The sequence below is a fragment of the Mastomys coucha genome, unplaced genomic scaffold, assembly GCF_008632895.1.
Source record: "Mastomys coucha isolate ucsf_1 unplaced genomic scaffold, UCSF_Mcou_1 pScaffold22, whole genome shotgun sequence".
NCBI classification, from domain to species: Eukaryota; Metazoa; Chordata; class Mammalia; order Rodentia; family Muridae; genus Mastomys; species Mastomys coucha.
In genome coordinates, this window is record NW_022196905.1 from 129,080,618 (window position 1) to 129,095,524 (window position 14,907).

Sequence of the window (14,907 nt, forward strand, 5' to 3'; positions counted from 1 at the left end):
GTACTCTTAATTTTGAGCTATTTCTCCAGCCCCAACGTTTGTTTGTTTGTTTATATCCTTTAACATAATTTAAATTAATGCACCATATATTTAAATTTATTATTGTTATTATTGGTTTTAGAGTTTCACTATGTACTTATTTAATTATGTGAAGGAGCTGGAGATGAGGGTGGGGGTGAGGTGTGATGGCATGTGCACATGCCTTCAGAGTTCAGAAAAGGGCGCTGGACTGCCTTTTAACTGGAGTTACTAACGGTTGGGAGCCATTCCATGTGGGTGCTGGGATCCAACTCAGGTCTTCTGCAGGAGCAGTATTTGTTCTTAACCTTAAGTCATCTCTCCAGGCCCATCTTCTTTAATAATACATTTATTTATTTTATTTATTTATTTATTTATTTATTTTTTTGGTTTTTCGAGACAGGGTTTCTCTGTATAGCCCTGGCTGTCCTGGAACTCACTCTGTAGACCAGGCTGGCCTCGAACTCAGAAATCCACCTGCTTCTGTCTCCCAAGTTCTGGGATCAAAGGCGTGAGCCACCACTGCCCAGCGAATACGTTTATTTTTATTTTAAATTATGTGTATGGGTGGTATGTACACAGGGTTGCAAGTGTCTACTACTCTGAAGTTGCAGGTGATTGTGAGCCTCCAATACAAATCCTGTGAATCAGACCCAGCTCTGGAAGAACTGGAAGTGGTCTTAATTGCGTGTGGAGCCACTTCTCCAGCCCCATGAGCTTAATACATATATTCTTTAACATAATTTTATTTTATTTACTTATTGTGATAGGGACTTGCTATTCAGCCTGTAAGACTGTAGCCCAGGCTAGTCACAAAGTCACTCTGGATCCTCCAGCTTCAAAAGCCTGTATCACTTAGTCGAACTAGTGTAACATGTATATATATATATATATATATATATATATGAATGATGAATGTACGTATGTACATACAAATAAACTTTTTTTTTTTCCGAGACAGGGTTTCTCTGTGTAGCCCTGGCTGTCCTGGAACTCACTCCGTAGACCAGGCTGGCCTCAAACTCAGAAATCCGCCTGCCTCTGCCCCAAATAAACTTCTATGTTATCCTTCCACTTACTTATTTTCAATTTTTATTTTAAAATTGTGGATGTGTGCATGCATAGTGGGGGATGTTATGTGCACGTGAGTGCTGTTGCCTGAGGAGGCAAGAGGAATGGGAACTCCTGGAGCTGCAGCTGCACGCAGGTTCGAGCTACCGGATGTGGGAGCTAAGAATTGAACTTGAGCCCTCTGAAAGCCAGCTCTGCAGCTCTTCCTCCACATAATTTTTAAAGAAACGTCTTCATTATCCTTCCCTGCAGTCCTTAAAAACAGGCCGACTGTTAATCTCCGTTTCTCGAGCACAGTAATGTCTGGTCGGGGAAGGTTGGGGTCCCATTCGCCTCAACGCGGAACTTGTGTTGGAAGAGGGCCTGAGTTACTTCCCGCCCAAGACAACTCCACCCGCGCAACCCCGGGCGTGGCCGAGCGCGGCCCCTTTAAGAAGGGGGGCGGAGCGCGAGTGGAAAGACAAAGCCCCTGGCCGCGCGCTCCCCCTCCCCCCTCCGGCGCACCACACGGACAGTGAGTGCCCGGATGTCGGTGTCGCCGTCGGTGACAGATGGCGCAATGTCTGTATCTATGACAGGGCTTTCTGCTCTGACCTCTTTGAGCCTTCCGCTTTTCGTCCTCGCCATCCCCTACTCGCCGTCCCATTACTTTTTAAGTCCTCCACTGGAGGCCCGCATGCCAGTCACCGGCGCTTACATAACGTGACCTTTCACCTTTGCAGACTGCCCTCTAGTGCGCTGCAACTAAACTTCGTGGCTGGGGCCCAGAGGGCGGGACTCGACCGTGGAGAGGCAGCCCCTCTCAGCCAATAGGCTACGAAGGCCGACCAGCCCTCCGCCTATCGGAGCACCCGCCCCAGGGGCGCCACGGACGAGCAAGTTAGTCTGTGCGCTGGCCCGGCAGCGGGGGGGAGGAAGGGAATCTCCCGCCATTTTTCAATAATTTCCTCCCGTGCCCGCTGGAGAGGAGTCGTGACGAGCGGCCGCCGCAGCGGAGATCAGCGTGAGGTGAAAGCCGCCGGAAGGAGCGAGGAGAATCTCTTCGTCTCTTCCCCTCGAGGCGTTCCCCTGGCTTCCATGGCCGTGGCGCGGTCCCGCCAGCTCTGAGCGAAGCCGGAGTTCGCGCCGCCCTCTCACCCCTCCCCTCCCCCATCGCCCCGGGAGCCAGGCGCTTCGCTCGCTCGTTCGCCCGGGGCTGCCGGGGCCTAGTGCTGCGCAGCGGAGCGGCCGAGCCCTTCGGCGCTCCGTCCGTCCCTGCCGGCGCCGCCGCGATGGCGCCGCTGCTGGGCCGCAAGCCCTTTCCTCTGGTGAAACCGCTGCCCGGGGAGGAACCGCTCTTCACCATCCCGCACACTCAAGAGGCCTTCCGCACTCGGGAGTATCCTTTTTCCGTACGCGGTGTGGACGCCCGGCCGCGGCTGCGCAGGGTGAGGGATGGAGATGGCGAGATGCGGATGGGCCGCGCGCGGCTCGCGGGGCAGCTGTCACCGCACGGGGCCGTCCGCGGGCGGTGATGCCGGAGCCCTGCTTCCCCGGGCTTGGGATCACCAGGGCTGTCTCGGGCCGTCCTTCCCGGAACCGCGCGCCTCCATCCTTTCCCCCTTACTTTGTCCCCGGGGCCTCGGTGATGATGGTAGCACCAATCCCCTCCTCCCCAACTTGGCTTCGGGCCCTAAGTGACTAGGGAGGGTTAGCCGGGTTTCTTTGCGCATTTTATTTCTCTCTCCTTTCTTATAAATGAAACCGTCGAGTTCTAAGTTTTTGACGTGGTACCGGCGCAGCCGCATGATCCGGCTTCTTCTGCGTCTTGTCTGGGCTGTGCTGGAATACTGATGTGCCTTGTGGGTTTTGTTTTTCTCCTCCGGAGTGGACTTTAGGCCAGGGATGAACTGACAGAACCGTAAATCGTAAAACCTGGCATTAACTTCTTGCCCACTGAAGGTGGGAAGGAGCAGAAACTTACATTGATGGTGCTGGTGGCCTTTTTTATTTCCTAGAGAACACAGAAGTTTGACATTTACAAGTTTCATTTTCCTGTCGTTTTTGAGAGAGCGCTTCATATAGCACCGACTGGCCTCGAACTCAGTATGCAGTAGAGGCTGGACACTGCATCCCGATCCATGTTCTCGTTCTCTCCCTCCTCCCCCCTGCTTCTCTCTCTCTCTCTCTCTCTTTCTCTCTCTCTCTGCCTCTCTCTGCCTCTCTCCCTCCCTCTCTCTGCCTCTCTCTGAAACGTGAAACTGCTGTTTGAGAATAGAAAGTCTGCATTTCCAATCGTTACTTTAAGATTTCTTGACCAAGCACAGCCTGTTTGTTAAAAGTTGCATTACTTTTTTTTCCCCCCCATGGTAGGGAGAATTTTGAATGAATCTCTTTAAGCTTATTTGTTTGTTAAACAGCTAGGTTTCTTTACCAAACTTACCTGTCCTGCTAGCTTTACCATCCCTTTTCCTTTGGAAAGACTAGATTTTGTTGTGCTTTCTGCGGTACCTGTGAGAGCAGGAAGGAGTCAGGTGAAGTATTTCAGTTTGCTCTTGGCCTTTGCTTTTTTCCTAGTTTGTTTTTTGTTGTTTCATTTTTAATTGTCTTGTAACCTAGGTTGATGTCTAACTTGGTGTTGGAAGTTAAGCTGGCCTTAAGTTGACGTTCCCCTGCCTTAACTTCCCAGGTGGTGAGATTGCAGATCACCTGTGTAGTGTTTTGAATATTTAGGATACTTTTATTGGTGATCGAAACACCAATCCCCTTCCTCAATATTTAGGGAATATAACATAGGGCCCTGCACTATTAGTAAGCTCCATCCTGAGCCCTCAGTTTTTTATTTTCAGTCAGGGCATCGTTAAAATTGCTGAGGCTGGCTCTGAACTCACCATGTGGCTTAGGCAGGCCTTGAACTTTTGGCTCTCCTGCTTTAGCCTCCCTAGTATGTGAGATTAATAGACCTCAGTACCAGCCAGTACATCTTCAATCTTGCTAGCATCAGTTCTGAAAGGCAGCATCCACCTACAGAGATTTTTTTTTTCACCTTTTAATTGTCTGTATAGGTGTTTTGCCTGCCTGTGTGTCTATGGAGTGCTGTGTGTCTGGAGCACCCCTGGAGGTCAGATTTGGGTTGTGAGGTACCGTGAGGGCGCTGGGGATTGGACCCAGGTTCTCTGCACTTAACCTCACTGTTGACTCTAGCCTGGGTTGAGTTTTTGTTTTTTCTTTCAGTAGGGTCTCACTGTGTGGCTCTGTCAAAGATGGAGCTCACTTTGTAGAGCAGATTGGCCTGAAACTCAAAGATCTGCCATTCCTTACCTCTTCTAAATTTTGAGATTAAAGGCTTGCACCACCATACCTGTCCTCCATATAGGTGTTTTTACTTATGTATACTTATAGCATTTCTGAGCTGAAAAGGGTCTTAGAGGTGGGTCCAGATTTCCTGTCTGCTTGCCAAGGAGGCCCAAGGGAATTGAAGTCGGTATGTTAAAGATCATGGATTCTGAGTAAAAATAATGTTAGGATTACAATCCAGTGTTCTTTCAGTTATGTCACTGTAAATAAATGAAGGGAAGAACAGGAATTGTGGTACTAGGATGGAACCCAGGGCTGAGCTGCGGGGTCTTACACACACCATGTTGCCCTTGAGCTGTTGAATCCTGCTTCAGCCTCCCAAGTGAAGGGTTTCTGGGTTCTAGGATCATAGTCGTGTGCCACCATGCCACGCATCCTTTGCTTTTAACTGAATCAAAACATTTTTTTTTAGAGATTTATATATTTTATGGACATGCCTACATGTATGTATGTGAACCTTCTGTGTTTCCACCATGTGTTAGCTGAGAACTGAACCTAGATCAGGTTCTTAAGAGCAGGTGCTCTTAACTGTTGAGCCATTTCTCCAGTAATCACCCCCCACACTTCTATTGAAATATTAGTCTACTCTGTGTCAGTTTGTGGTGTAATTAGATGATATAAGGTGTATTTAGTTCTATGAAGTACATTATTCTAAAGGCACCATATTTGCTTTTTAAAACCAATTAATTGTCATGATGTCAGTAGAGTGAAAGTTTACTCCTGGGACTCTGACATAGTCTCCATACATGTCAGTTATCTATGTATCTATCTGTTTGTCTATTATTTAGGCAGGGTGTCACTGTGCAACCCTGGTTGGCCTAGTCCAGGCTGGTTTAAACTCAGAGGTTTGCTTGCCTTGGTCTCATGGTACCATACTCAGCTGTTGATTCTTTGAACTATTGATGATTATACTAATATCAGAGGTAGATTTTGTTTTTGTTTTTTAGTCTGATTCTAGTGCAGTATAAGTACTTCAAAAAAGAGATAAAAATTCCAAGTCTAACAGATACACTGAGACATTTGAAATATAGCCTGCTAATTTAGAATTATTAACAAAGGCATTGTTTATTATTTATTTATTGTCTGGAGGTGGGGTGGGGGTGTGGTCATATGTATGCTTTGATGCACATTGTGGAGCATGCTAGGCAGGCACCATCATAGTACCCTTTACCTAATCTTGCAGACATTTTTTTAATGAAAACTGAAACCTGAACCATTTTAAGTGGTAGATGTTTAATAGACATTTGTTTAGAATTTTCTATACTAATATTTAGGACTTTTAGACAAAGGAATTCTTGGGTTTTTTGTTTTGTTTGTTTTGTTTTTTTTGTTTTGTTTTTTTTTGAGACAGGGTTTCTCTGTGTAGCCCTGGCTATCCTGGAACTCACTCTGTAGACCAGACTGGCCTCGAACTCAGAAATCCGCCTGCCTCTGCCTCCCAAGTGCTGGGATTAAAGGTGTGTGCCACCACTGCCCGGCCTAGGAATTCTTTTTAAAAAGATTATATTTAGAGGAAATTGCTCACCTGGAAATTTCCAGAAGCAGGGAGCTTGTTGAGGGTGGTTTAGAGAGTTCTGGACCGTGTAACTGGCTGGTTGGCATATTTCGTTGAGGCTATTAGTGGTTCCATAGAGGAAAGCAGATGTATGGTTGAACAACAGCTGTATTTGAAGTGTTACCACTCCTCAATTTATATTTATAGTTACATTTTTAGTAAGAGTAATTTTCTCATTTTGACTGCATGTATAGTTCAACAAATTTTTCTATTTTAACTTAAAGCCATGAGTGAGTATGTTCTTGAAAAGTACGTCTTCATTGAATTTACAGTGGAAGCTTACTGGTGGCTTCTGGCTGTAATCCCAGCATTCCAAAGCTAAGGCAGGAGAAAAGGGGGCTTTAGGCCAGCCTGGCTACAAGGGAGACCCTGTCTCAAAAACAAAACGGCTGGAGAGAGGGCAGTGTTAAGCGCACTTAAGGCTCTACTAGAGACTTAACCCCAGATTGCAGGCTCAAAAACCTCCTGTAAATCTAACTCCAAGGGAACATAATGCCCTCTTGTGGCTTCTCTGGGTACTACACATACATGGCAAGCTTCATTCACAGACACCAGCACACGCAAAATTTTTTAATAAGATTCATCTTATGTATATGAGTACACTGTAGTTGTCTTCACACACTAGAAGAGGGCATTGGATCCCATTACAAATGGTTATTAGCCACCATGTGGTTGCTGGGAATTGACCTCTGGAAGAGCAATCAGTGCTCTTACCTGCTGAGGCATCATTTCTCCAGCCCCCCATTTTTTTTTCAAGATTTATTTATTTCATGTATGTGAGTACACTTTTGCTGTCTTTGGGCAGACCAGAAGAGGGCATCCGATCCCATTATAGATGGTTGTGAGCCACCATGTTGTTGCTGGGAATTGAACTCAGGAAGAGCAGTCAGTGCTCTTATCCACTGAGCCATCTCTCCAGCCCCCAGATTTTTTAATCTTCAGAAAAGAAAACTGGACGTTGCAGATAATACATGAATTTAATGATGGAATGTTTTCATTATTATGGATTATTAATTGTACTTTACCTTTGAACCTATGTATATTTTTCCATAGGGTAGTACCATAGGCAAGACACTCTTACTAGAATAACATTAATTGATTAGAATCAGGTTTGGTATATATTTTTTTTGTTGCTGTTGCTTTTAGATTTTATTTTATGTGTCTGAGTGTTTACGGACATAAATGTATGTATGGTACCCATGGAGTTAAGAAGAACGGGTTGGATCCCCTGGGACTGTAGTTACAGACAGTTTCAAGCTTCCGTGTGAGTGCTAGCAATTGAAACCAGGACCTCCTTGAGAGCAGCCAGTGCTCTTAAACAGTGAGCCATTTCTCCAGCTCTGTTTTGAGACAGGGTCTCACTGTGTGGGCCAGGCTAGCCTTGGAGAGATCCATCTACCTCTGCCTCCCAAATATTGGGACTAAAGGCATGTACCACCATGTCTAGCCCTCCACCCTGGTTTTTGTTTCTGTTTTTGGTGTGAGTGTATGTTTATTTGTTTTTGAGAACTCAAAGAGATCCTCCTGCCTCTGATTCCCTAGTGCTGGGATTAAAGGCTTTTACCACCACTGACCCACCTGGTCAGTGGTCTGGCTTATGAAATCCAGGCTGGCTTTTACTTGATTTTGATACAGCCATGACAGGCCTGGAGCTTTAGGCAGCCCCTCCAGTTGGTGAAAATACAGGTGTGCGTCACCATACCCAGCCAGCAGCTTTTGATATTTGGTCATAGGATGATCTATTAAGTAAAACTGGGTTTTAAAAAAAGCAGGAGCTGGAGCTAGCTAGCAAGTCTTATGGAGATTCATGCTTTTGTTGTATGCTTCAGTAGTCATGTGTGCTAAAGTTTAGAAATAACTGTTTTAGGAGCTTTGTAGTATGCTCCAGGAAGAGATGGTTTACTGAGGGGCTCTTACTTGTACAGTAAATCTGTCTTTAAACAGATTGAGTAGAGCATGTTTGAAGAGTTGAGTAGCTGAAAATAGAGCTAGCTTATAGGTCTGAAAAAATCTTTTTTTTTTTTTTAAGCCAGGGTTTCTTGAACCCTGGCTGTCCAGGAACTTGCCTTCTATAAGCCTGGCTAGCTTCAAACTGAAGAGATCTGTCTGTCTCTGCCTCGGAGTTCTAGTATTAAAGGTGTGGATCACCAACCCTCATTCTGAATAAATCTTTTTTTTTTTTGTTTTGTTTTGTTTTTCGAGACAGGGTTTCTCTGTGTAGCCCTGGCTATTCTGGAACTCACTCTGTAGACCAGATGGCCTTGAACTCAGAAATCCACCTGCGTCTGCCTCCCAAGTGCTGGGATTAAAGGTGTGCACCACCACCGCCCGGCTGAATAAATCTTTAAAAACTAAAAAACAGTTACTTTATCTGTGTTTTGCTGGCATATATGTCTCTGCACCATGTGCATCTCTGGTGCCCTCAGAGGCCAGAAGAGAAGAGGTCAGATCCCCAGGAACTAGAGTTAAGGATGTTTGTGAGCCACTATGTAGGTGCTGGGAATAAAATCCAGATTATCTGGAAGAGCACCCAGTACTCTTAACCACCAAGCCATCTCTTCAGCTCCCAAAATTGTAGTTTTGGAGGGTTTATTTTTCTTTTTAATTATAGACCATGCTGGTTTCAAACTTTCTGTGTGGCTGACTTTGAACTTGGGGCAGTCTTCCTGCTTCTGCCTCCCATATATTGAAATTACAAATGTATGACAATGCCAATTTAATTTAATATAATACATGATGCCAGATTACAGTTGATAATTAGCACTGTGATCCAAAGAGAGAAAAGGTAAGATTAAAAAGCAAATCTGAGGGCTGGCTAGATGGCTCAGCGGGTAAGAGTACTGACTGCTCTTCCGAAGGTCCTGAGTTCGGATCCCAGCAACCACATGGTGGCTCACAACCACCCATAATGAGATCTGACGCCCTCTTCTGGTGCATCTGAAGACAAAAAAAAGAAAGCAAATCTGAGCCAGGCGGTGGTGGTGCATCCTAGCACTTGGGAGGCAGAGGCAGGCCAGACTGAGTTCAAGGCCAGACTGGTCTACAGAGTGAGTTCCAGGACAGCCAGGGTTACACAGAGAAACCCTGTCTTGAAAAACAAAAACAAACAAACAAAGAAACAAAAAGCAAATTGAGAGTTGGCACTATTAGAACTCTTAGGATTATAGTTGTGTTTATTTGTGACAGGCTCCAGCCTCAGGAATGCTGGGATTACAAGTGTGTACCATCACTCCCATCTTTAGTTGCATGCTTTGGTTTTGGTTTTTGAATAATTAATGTGTATGAGGATTTTCCTCATGTATGTATGTGCACTACCCACATGTATGTGTACTGTCTGGATGTCAGAGAGAGCATCAGGTTTCCTGGAGCTCTACAGATGGTTGTGAATGAGTTCCAGGAACAGAACATAGGCCCTCTGCAGGAACATCAGGTGCTCTTAACCACAATGCCATCTCTCCAGCCTTTTTATTTGTGCTATTTAAGTCTCCATATGCTGTTGGGCCACTAGTTTCAGACTGCCAGTGTCTTGGTTAGTGTTTTGTTGCTGTAATGACACCATGGCTGGAGCAGTGCTTATTAAAGAGAGCATTTAATTGGGGCCTGCTTATAGTTCGAGAGGTTTAGTCCATTATTGCCATGTGGGGAACATGGCAGAAACAAGGTGGCATGCAGACAGAGTTCTGGATCCAGATCCGTAGGCAACAAGAAGAGAGGACTCTGGGATTGGCTTGGGGTTTTGAAGCCCCAAAGCTCACCTCCTTGACATACTTTATCCTACAAATCTATACCTACCACCTACTCTTAATACATCTCAGGTACTAATGACCAAGCATCAAATGTATGACTCTCTTGGGGCCATTCTCAATTAAACCCCAGTCAAGTAATTTTGAAAGAAACCAGCCTCATTAGGTTGAAGAGAATAAAGCAGCATATTGTGGTAAGGAGAATAGTTCTTGGAGTCAAGAAAGGTATGCATAATGATACAGTCAGGGACGTCAAAGTACCTGATTGGTTATAGACTGCTCGACCTTTTGAGAATTGCTTTGACATTTTGTCTCCATTACATGTACAGCAGTTGCTGAAACAGAAGAACCTCAATTGACATTTTCTGTGAGTGGTTACTTGTAGTGGGTGATTTCTGGTAACCTAAAATCTAAAACAGAATTTAGGGGCTGCTGACTCAATATCCTTTAACAGGCTAACCCCCTCCTCCCACTTTTTGTCTTGTTTTTGTTTTCTGAGGCAGGATTTCATTTGGCCCAAACTGGTCTCATACTCCTTGTGTAACTGAGGATGACTTGGAACTCCTGATATTCCTGCCTCCTAGGTTCTGGGATTATAGGTGAGTGCCACTACTGGCTTTAAATACTTTGAGCCAAAATGAAACATGTTGCGTGGAACATACTGGTATTGGCAGCTGACTCTAGTTGCAGCTCAGTTTGCTTTCTTGTATAGCATCTGTTACTATTGGTACACAGAAGCAAACTAGTTGCTTGCTATTTGAATTTGAGTATGTCTGACTCATAGTGAGTTCTACTTGGGGTAGGAGGGATTTGCCATAGTAAGGCACTGTTCTCTTCACCCATCTCACTCAGGAAGATTAAGCAACTACTTAATGGTTGTGAGTTTAGTGTTACCAATGCCAACATGGAGACTGGAGTAAATAGTATATCAAAGCTAAGTTTAGGCTAGTTGTTCATGCAGTTGGCTTACTTACTTTGAATCGTGATACTGGAATTGAACTGACAGTCTAGTGTGTGCTTAGGCAGATGCCCTCCTGAGTGACAGTCCCAGCTTGGAATTTGTTTTTCAAGCCTTAGGATGGAACAGGTCTTTCCAAGGTATATAGAAAGGCTGGTGGTAATGAGTCACTAGACTGCATTTACCTCAGACTTCGTTGTAGTCATCTTATCTTACTGTAGACTGATTTTTAAAAATCTGTTATTAGGAGCTGGGCTGTGGTGGTGCATTCCTTTAATCCTAGTACTTGGGAGGCAGAGGCAGGCAGATTTCTGAGTTCAAGGCCAGCCTGGTCTACAGAGTGAGTTCCAGTGCTATACAGAGAAATCCTGTCTCAAAAAAAAACAAAAAGAAAAGAAAAAAAATCTGTTATTAGGTTTATTTATCTCATTTTATATGTATAAATTAATATTGTGTGTGTGTGTGTTCATGTGCGTGCATGTATCACATTAGTACCAAGAAGAGGTCCAAAGGAGGTACCAAATCTCCTGGAATTGGTGTTACAGATGGTTCTGAGTTACCATGAGGGTGCTGGGACACTAATCTGGGTTCTTTGGAAGAGTAGCAAGTGCTCTTAACTGATGAGCTGTCTCTCTGAGCCCCTGTGAAATGATTCTTAAACTATCTGATTATCTAAGTTGTGTTAGTTTCACTTAATCTTACGTCCTTATTCCTGCTGGGTATGGTGGTGTAGATGAGTTTGAGGCCAGTTTCGTCTGCAGAGTTCCAGGACTACAAAGAGAAACCCAGTCTTGAAAAATAACAACAAAAAATGTGGCCAGTTATTATTCTTCTTCAATTATGATATACTTTGGTTTATGAGTAGAAAGACTTCATTCTTTTTTTTTTAAATATTTATTTATTATTACAATTAAGTACACTGTAGCTGTCTTCAGCCGCACCAGAAGAGGGCATCAGATCTCATTACGGGTGGTTGTGAGCCACCATGTGGTTGCTAGGATTTGAACTCATGACCTTCAGAAGAGCAGTCAGTGCTCTTACCCGCTGAGCCATCTCTCCAGCCCAGAAGACTTCATTCTCATTTTCTTTGGCCTACCTTAAAAAAAGGATACTTGGACATTTTTCTGTAGTATAGATATGTCTTTTCTGAGTGTGTGCTGAGTGTCTTTGTTGGTTGAATATTGTTTTCCTGAGCCACTGCTGACAGAGAGTATGAAGCCCGCCTGGAAAGGTACAGTGAACGCATTTGGACATGTAAGAGCACAGGCAGCAGTCAGCTAACACACAAGGAGGCCTGGGAAGAGGAACAGGAAGTTGCTGAACTGTGAGTAGCTAAAGCCTTACCCTTTGGCACCATCTTCACTATGTCAGGGAAGTAAGGTGGGGTAATATCTGTAAGGTAGTGCTTATATTTAAAAGTTCGGGACTTGAATGTAATATGTTGTTAGTGTACTGTGCTTGGGTGCTCCTTGGTTAATAGCATTTTGCTGCTATTTATTGTGTATGTGTGCTTACTGGGTATTTTACTAAGCCCTTGGGTGTTTTTTTGTTTTTGTTTTTTGTTTATTTGTTTTACCTTATAACTATTTTGAAAATATAATTGTAAATAAAGGACTGATATGATCTAGAATTAATATCAAGTTAGCAAAAAAGCAGACTCAACCTGTGTTGGCCACAGGGTCTATAAAATATATGATTTGATAATTAAGAATGTTAGAAGAAATGGGGAATTATTGAAAAAGAGAGAAGGGGTCTGAAGAGATGGCTCAGTGTTAAGAGCACTTGTTGCTCTTAAAGAGCACCTAGGTTCAATTCCCAGCTCTCACGTGGTGGCTTACAGCCATCTTTAACTCCAGTTCTAGGGAATTTGATACCTTCTTGTGACCTACTTGGGCATATGGTATGTAATTTGGTGCACATATATTCATGTAGACAAAACACTCATGTAAAAAGTTAGGGAAGTTTTAAAATTTTAGTCAAGGTAGAAATCTTTTTCTGATTATCGAAGTAATTCTGGGGAATGCAGTTCAGGGGTATCACACTTGCTTAGAATTGCTAAGAAAAGGTAGTGTCCGATTTTATTTAAAAAGGGTACATGAGAATCTGAACTCTTTACTGTTCAGCCTCTCCTAGACAGTGATGTTTTAAAACTTGATTGATTTGATAGGATTAATGGAAAGAGATAGAATTATAGGGTTCAGGAAAAAACTTCTGGAATTAAAGAAGTCTGAGGCCATCTTAGGATGATGGTTAAGCTGGGAAGGGAGGTCCATGGGAAGAGTACAAGGTAACTCTTATCTTAACCCAGACTAGAGGTTCTGTTCGGATTATGTTTTGTAGAGTGCAGTAAGAGACTTGATGTCTAATAGTCAGAGAACTGTAGGTAGCTATGGATAGCACAGAATAAAACAGGATGATGCAAAACCTAACACGAGGCTGGGGTTCAGCTCTTTGGTTGACATGCCCCTTGGTTCAACCTCTAGTAACTCAATAAAGCACACGTAACACTGTCATTTCTAGGTGAAATTACATGTCTAGTTGTTCACTTAGTTTTTATTTTCTGTTAAAGGAATTCAACTATGAGTATCTTTGCATATATAGCAGTTTTGATAAGTGTTATCTAGTTACTTTTTTTTTTTAAGATTAATTTTACTTTTTGTGGACAGGTGTTAAACCTGCATGTATGTGTGTACAATGTCCTCAGAAGCTAGAATCATCTTGAACTAGAGTTACAGATGTTTATAAGCTGTCATATGGGTGCTAGGAATTGAACCTGGGCCCTTTGGAAGAGTAGCCAATGATGAGCCATCTCTTTATCTCCCTAGTTGCTTTTCAAAAGGATTGGAACAGATTAGTCATTAGCATAGAATATCACTTTGTAGTATTTACTGCCGTCCTTGGTGTGATCATTAAAATTACTTTATGCTAGATAAGTAAGTGAAGGAATTCTTATTTAAATTCATTGCTTTACTTTGTGAGGGCTTTAGACTCAAGTCAAGAACCTAAAAGGTACCCTTTCCTGAAGCTTTTGTCTGTAAAATAAAAATGCTGAACATCTATCTCATGGGATATTGTAAGAAGTGAGGGAATGCATTTGAAACACATATACTCAAAGGATAGGAAGAAATTTGCACTTGGAATGAAGTGCACTGCAAAAGCAAAGTAATGGGGCCGAGCCTTTAATTCTAGTACTCCAGGAGGCAGAGCAGACAGTTCTGAGCTCAGTGCTCACCTGGTCTACGTAGAGAGTTCCAGGCAACATTCTGAGACCCTAAAAAGCAACGTAATAGGGAAAGTGTTGAACTTAGTAGTAGTAATATGCCTGTTATTTTCATTTATGAGTAAGACAGCTAACCTGCTGGATTAATCTGACAAGTATTTAAGAGTTTTTAGTTTATTTTCTTCTGTAAACTGATGGGTCTTTCCCTGTTTATCCCTCTCTTTCCACACTGGCCAAGAGCTGAGAGATCTTGCTTTTGCCACCTGGACTGGTTTTGTTTTTGTTTTTTGTTTTTGTTTTGTTTGTTGTTGTTTGTGAACTATCATGCCCTGGTAGCTGTACAAGTTTTTTATTATTTTGCGTTGGTTTTTTATTAAGATGTATTTACTTTATTTTGCCTGCATGTATGTATGTTCACTACATGCTTCCTTGGCAAAGTAGGAGGTCAGAAGAAGGCATCAGATCCCTTGGAACTGGAGTTACAGATAGTTGAGTTCTTAATGCATGTGCTAGAAACTGGGTCCTAAGAATAACAGCTGAGCCTTCCCTCACTCCAGCCCCACTTTGGGCTTTTTAAATCTTCCTTTATTTTCCAGTGCTCTGCATGTACTTGATGAAGAAAGTTTCTTTTTGGGGGTAGGGAGTAAAACACATTGTATGAAATTTTCAAGTAATAATTTTTTTAAAGGAAGTATTTGTCACTCTAAAATTGCTCTAAAATGTTAAGTCTTTTTTTTTTAAAGGTGGAATTGAAATCTCTTAGTAAAGGCTTTGTATTTCCTTGCTAACTGGTGATATTTATTTAGTTTGAAGGAAGAGTTCCCTAACTGGTATGAGAAGCTTGTTCTGGAAATGGTTCACCATAACACAGCCTCCTTAGAGAAGCTTGTAGATTCTGCCTGGTTAGAAATCATGACCAAATATGCCGTGGGAGAAGAGTGTGACTTTGAGGTAAGTGTCTGTATTCTTGTTTGTTTTTCGAGACAGGGTTTCTCTATATAGCTCT

The 14,907-nt window shown here is 43.2% G+C and overlaps 1 protein-coding gene across 1 annotated transcript in view; it reads left to right on the top strand.

Moving 5' to 3' along the window:
* The first annotated feature begins 1,969 nt into the window (after positions 1–1,969).
* Baz1b (bromodomain adjacent to zinc finger domain 1B) overlaps positions 1,970–14,907 on the top strand; it is a 63,825-nt gene continuing 50,887 nt past the window's right edge. Inside the window, exons 1-3 of the mRNA XM_031338197.1 lie at positions 1,970–2,467; positions 11,889–12,005; positions 14,708–14,852. Coding sequence (XP_031194057.1) covers positions 2,361–2,467; positions 11,889–12,005; positions 14,708–14,852 — 369 coding nt within the window. The 5' untranslated portion in view covers positions 1,970–2,360. The remainder of the gene's footprint in view (positions 2,468–11,888; positions 12,006–14,707; positions 14,853–14,907) is intronic.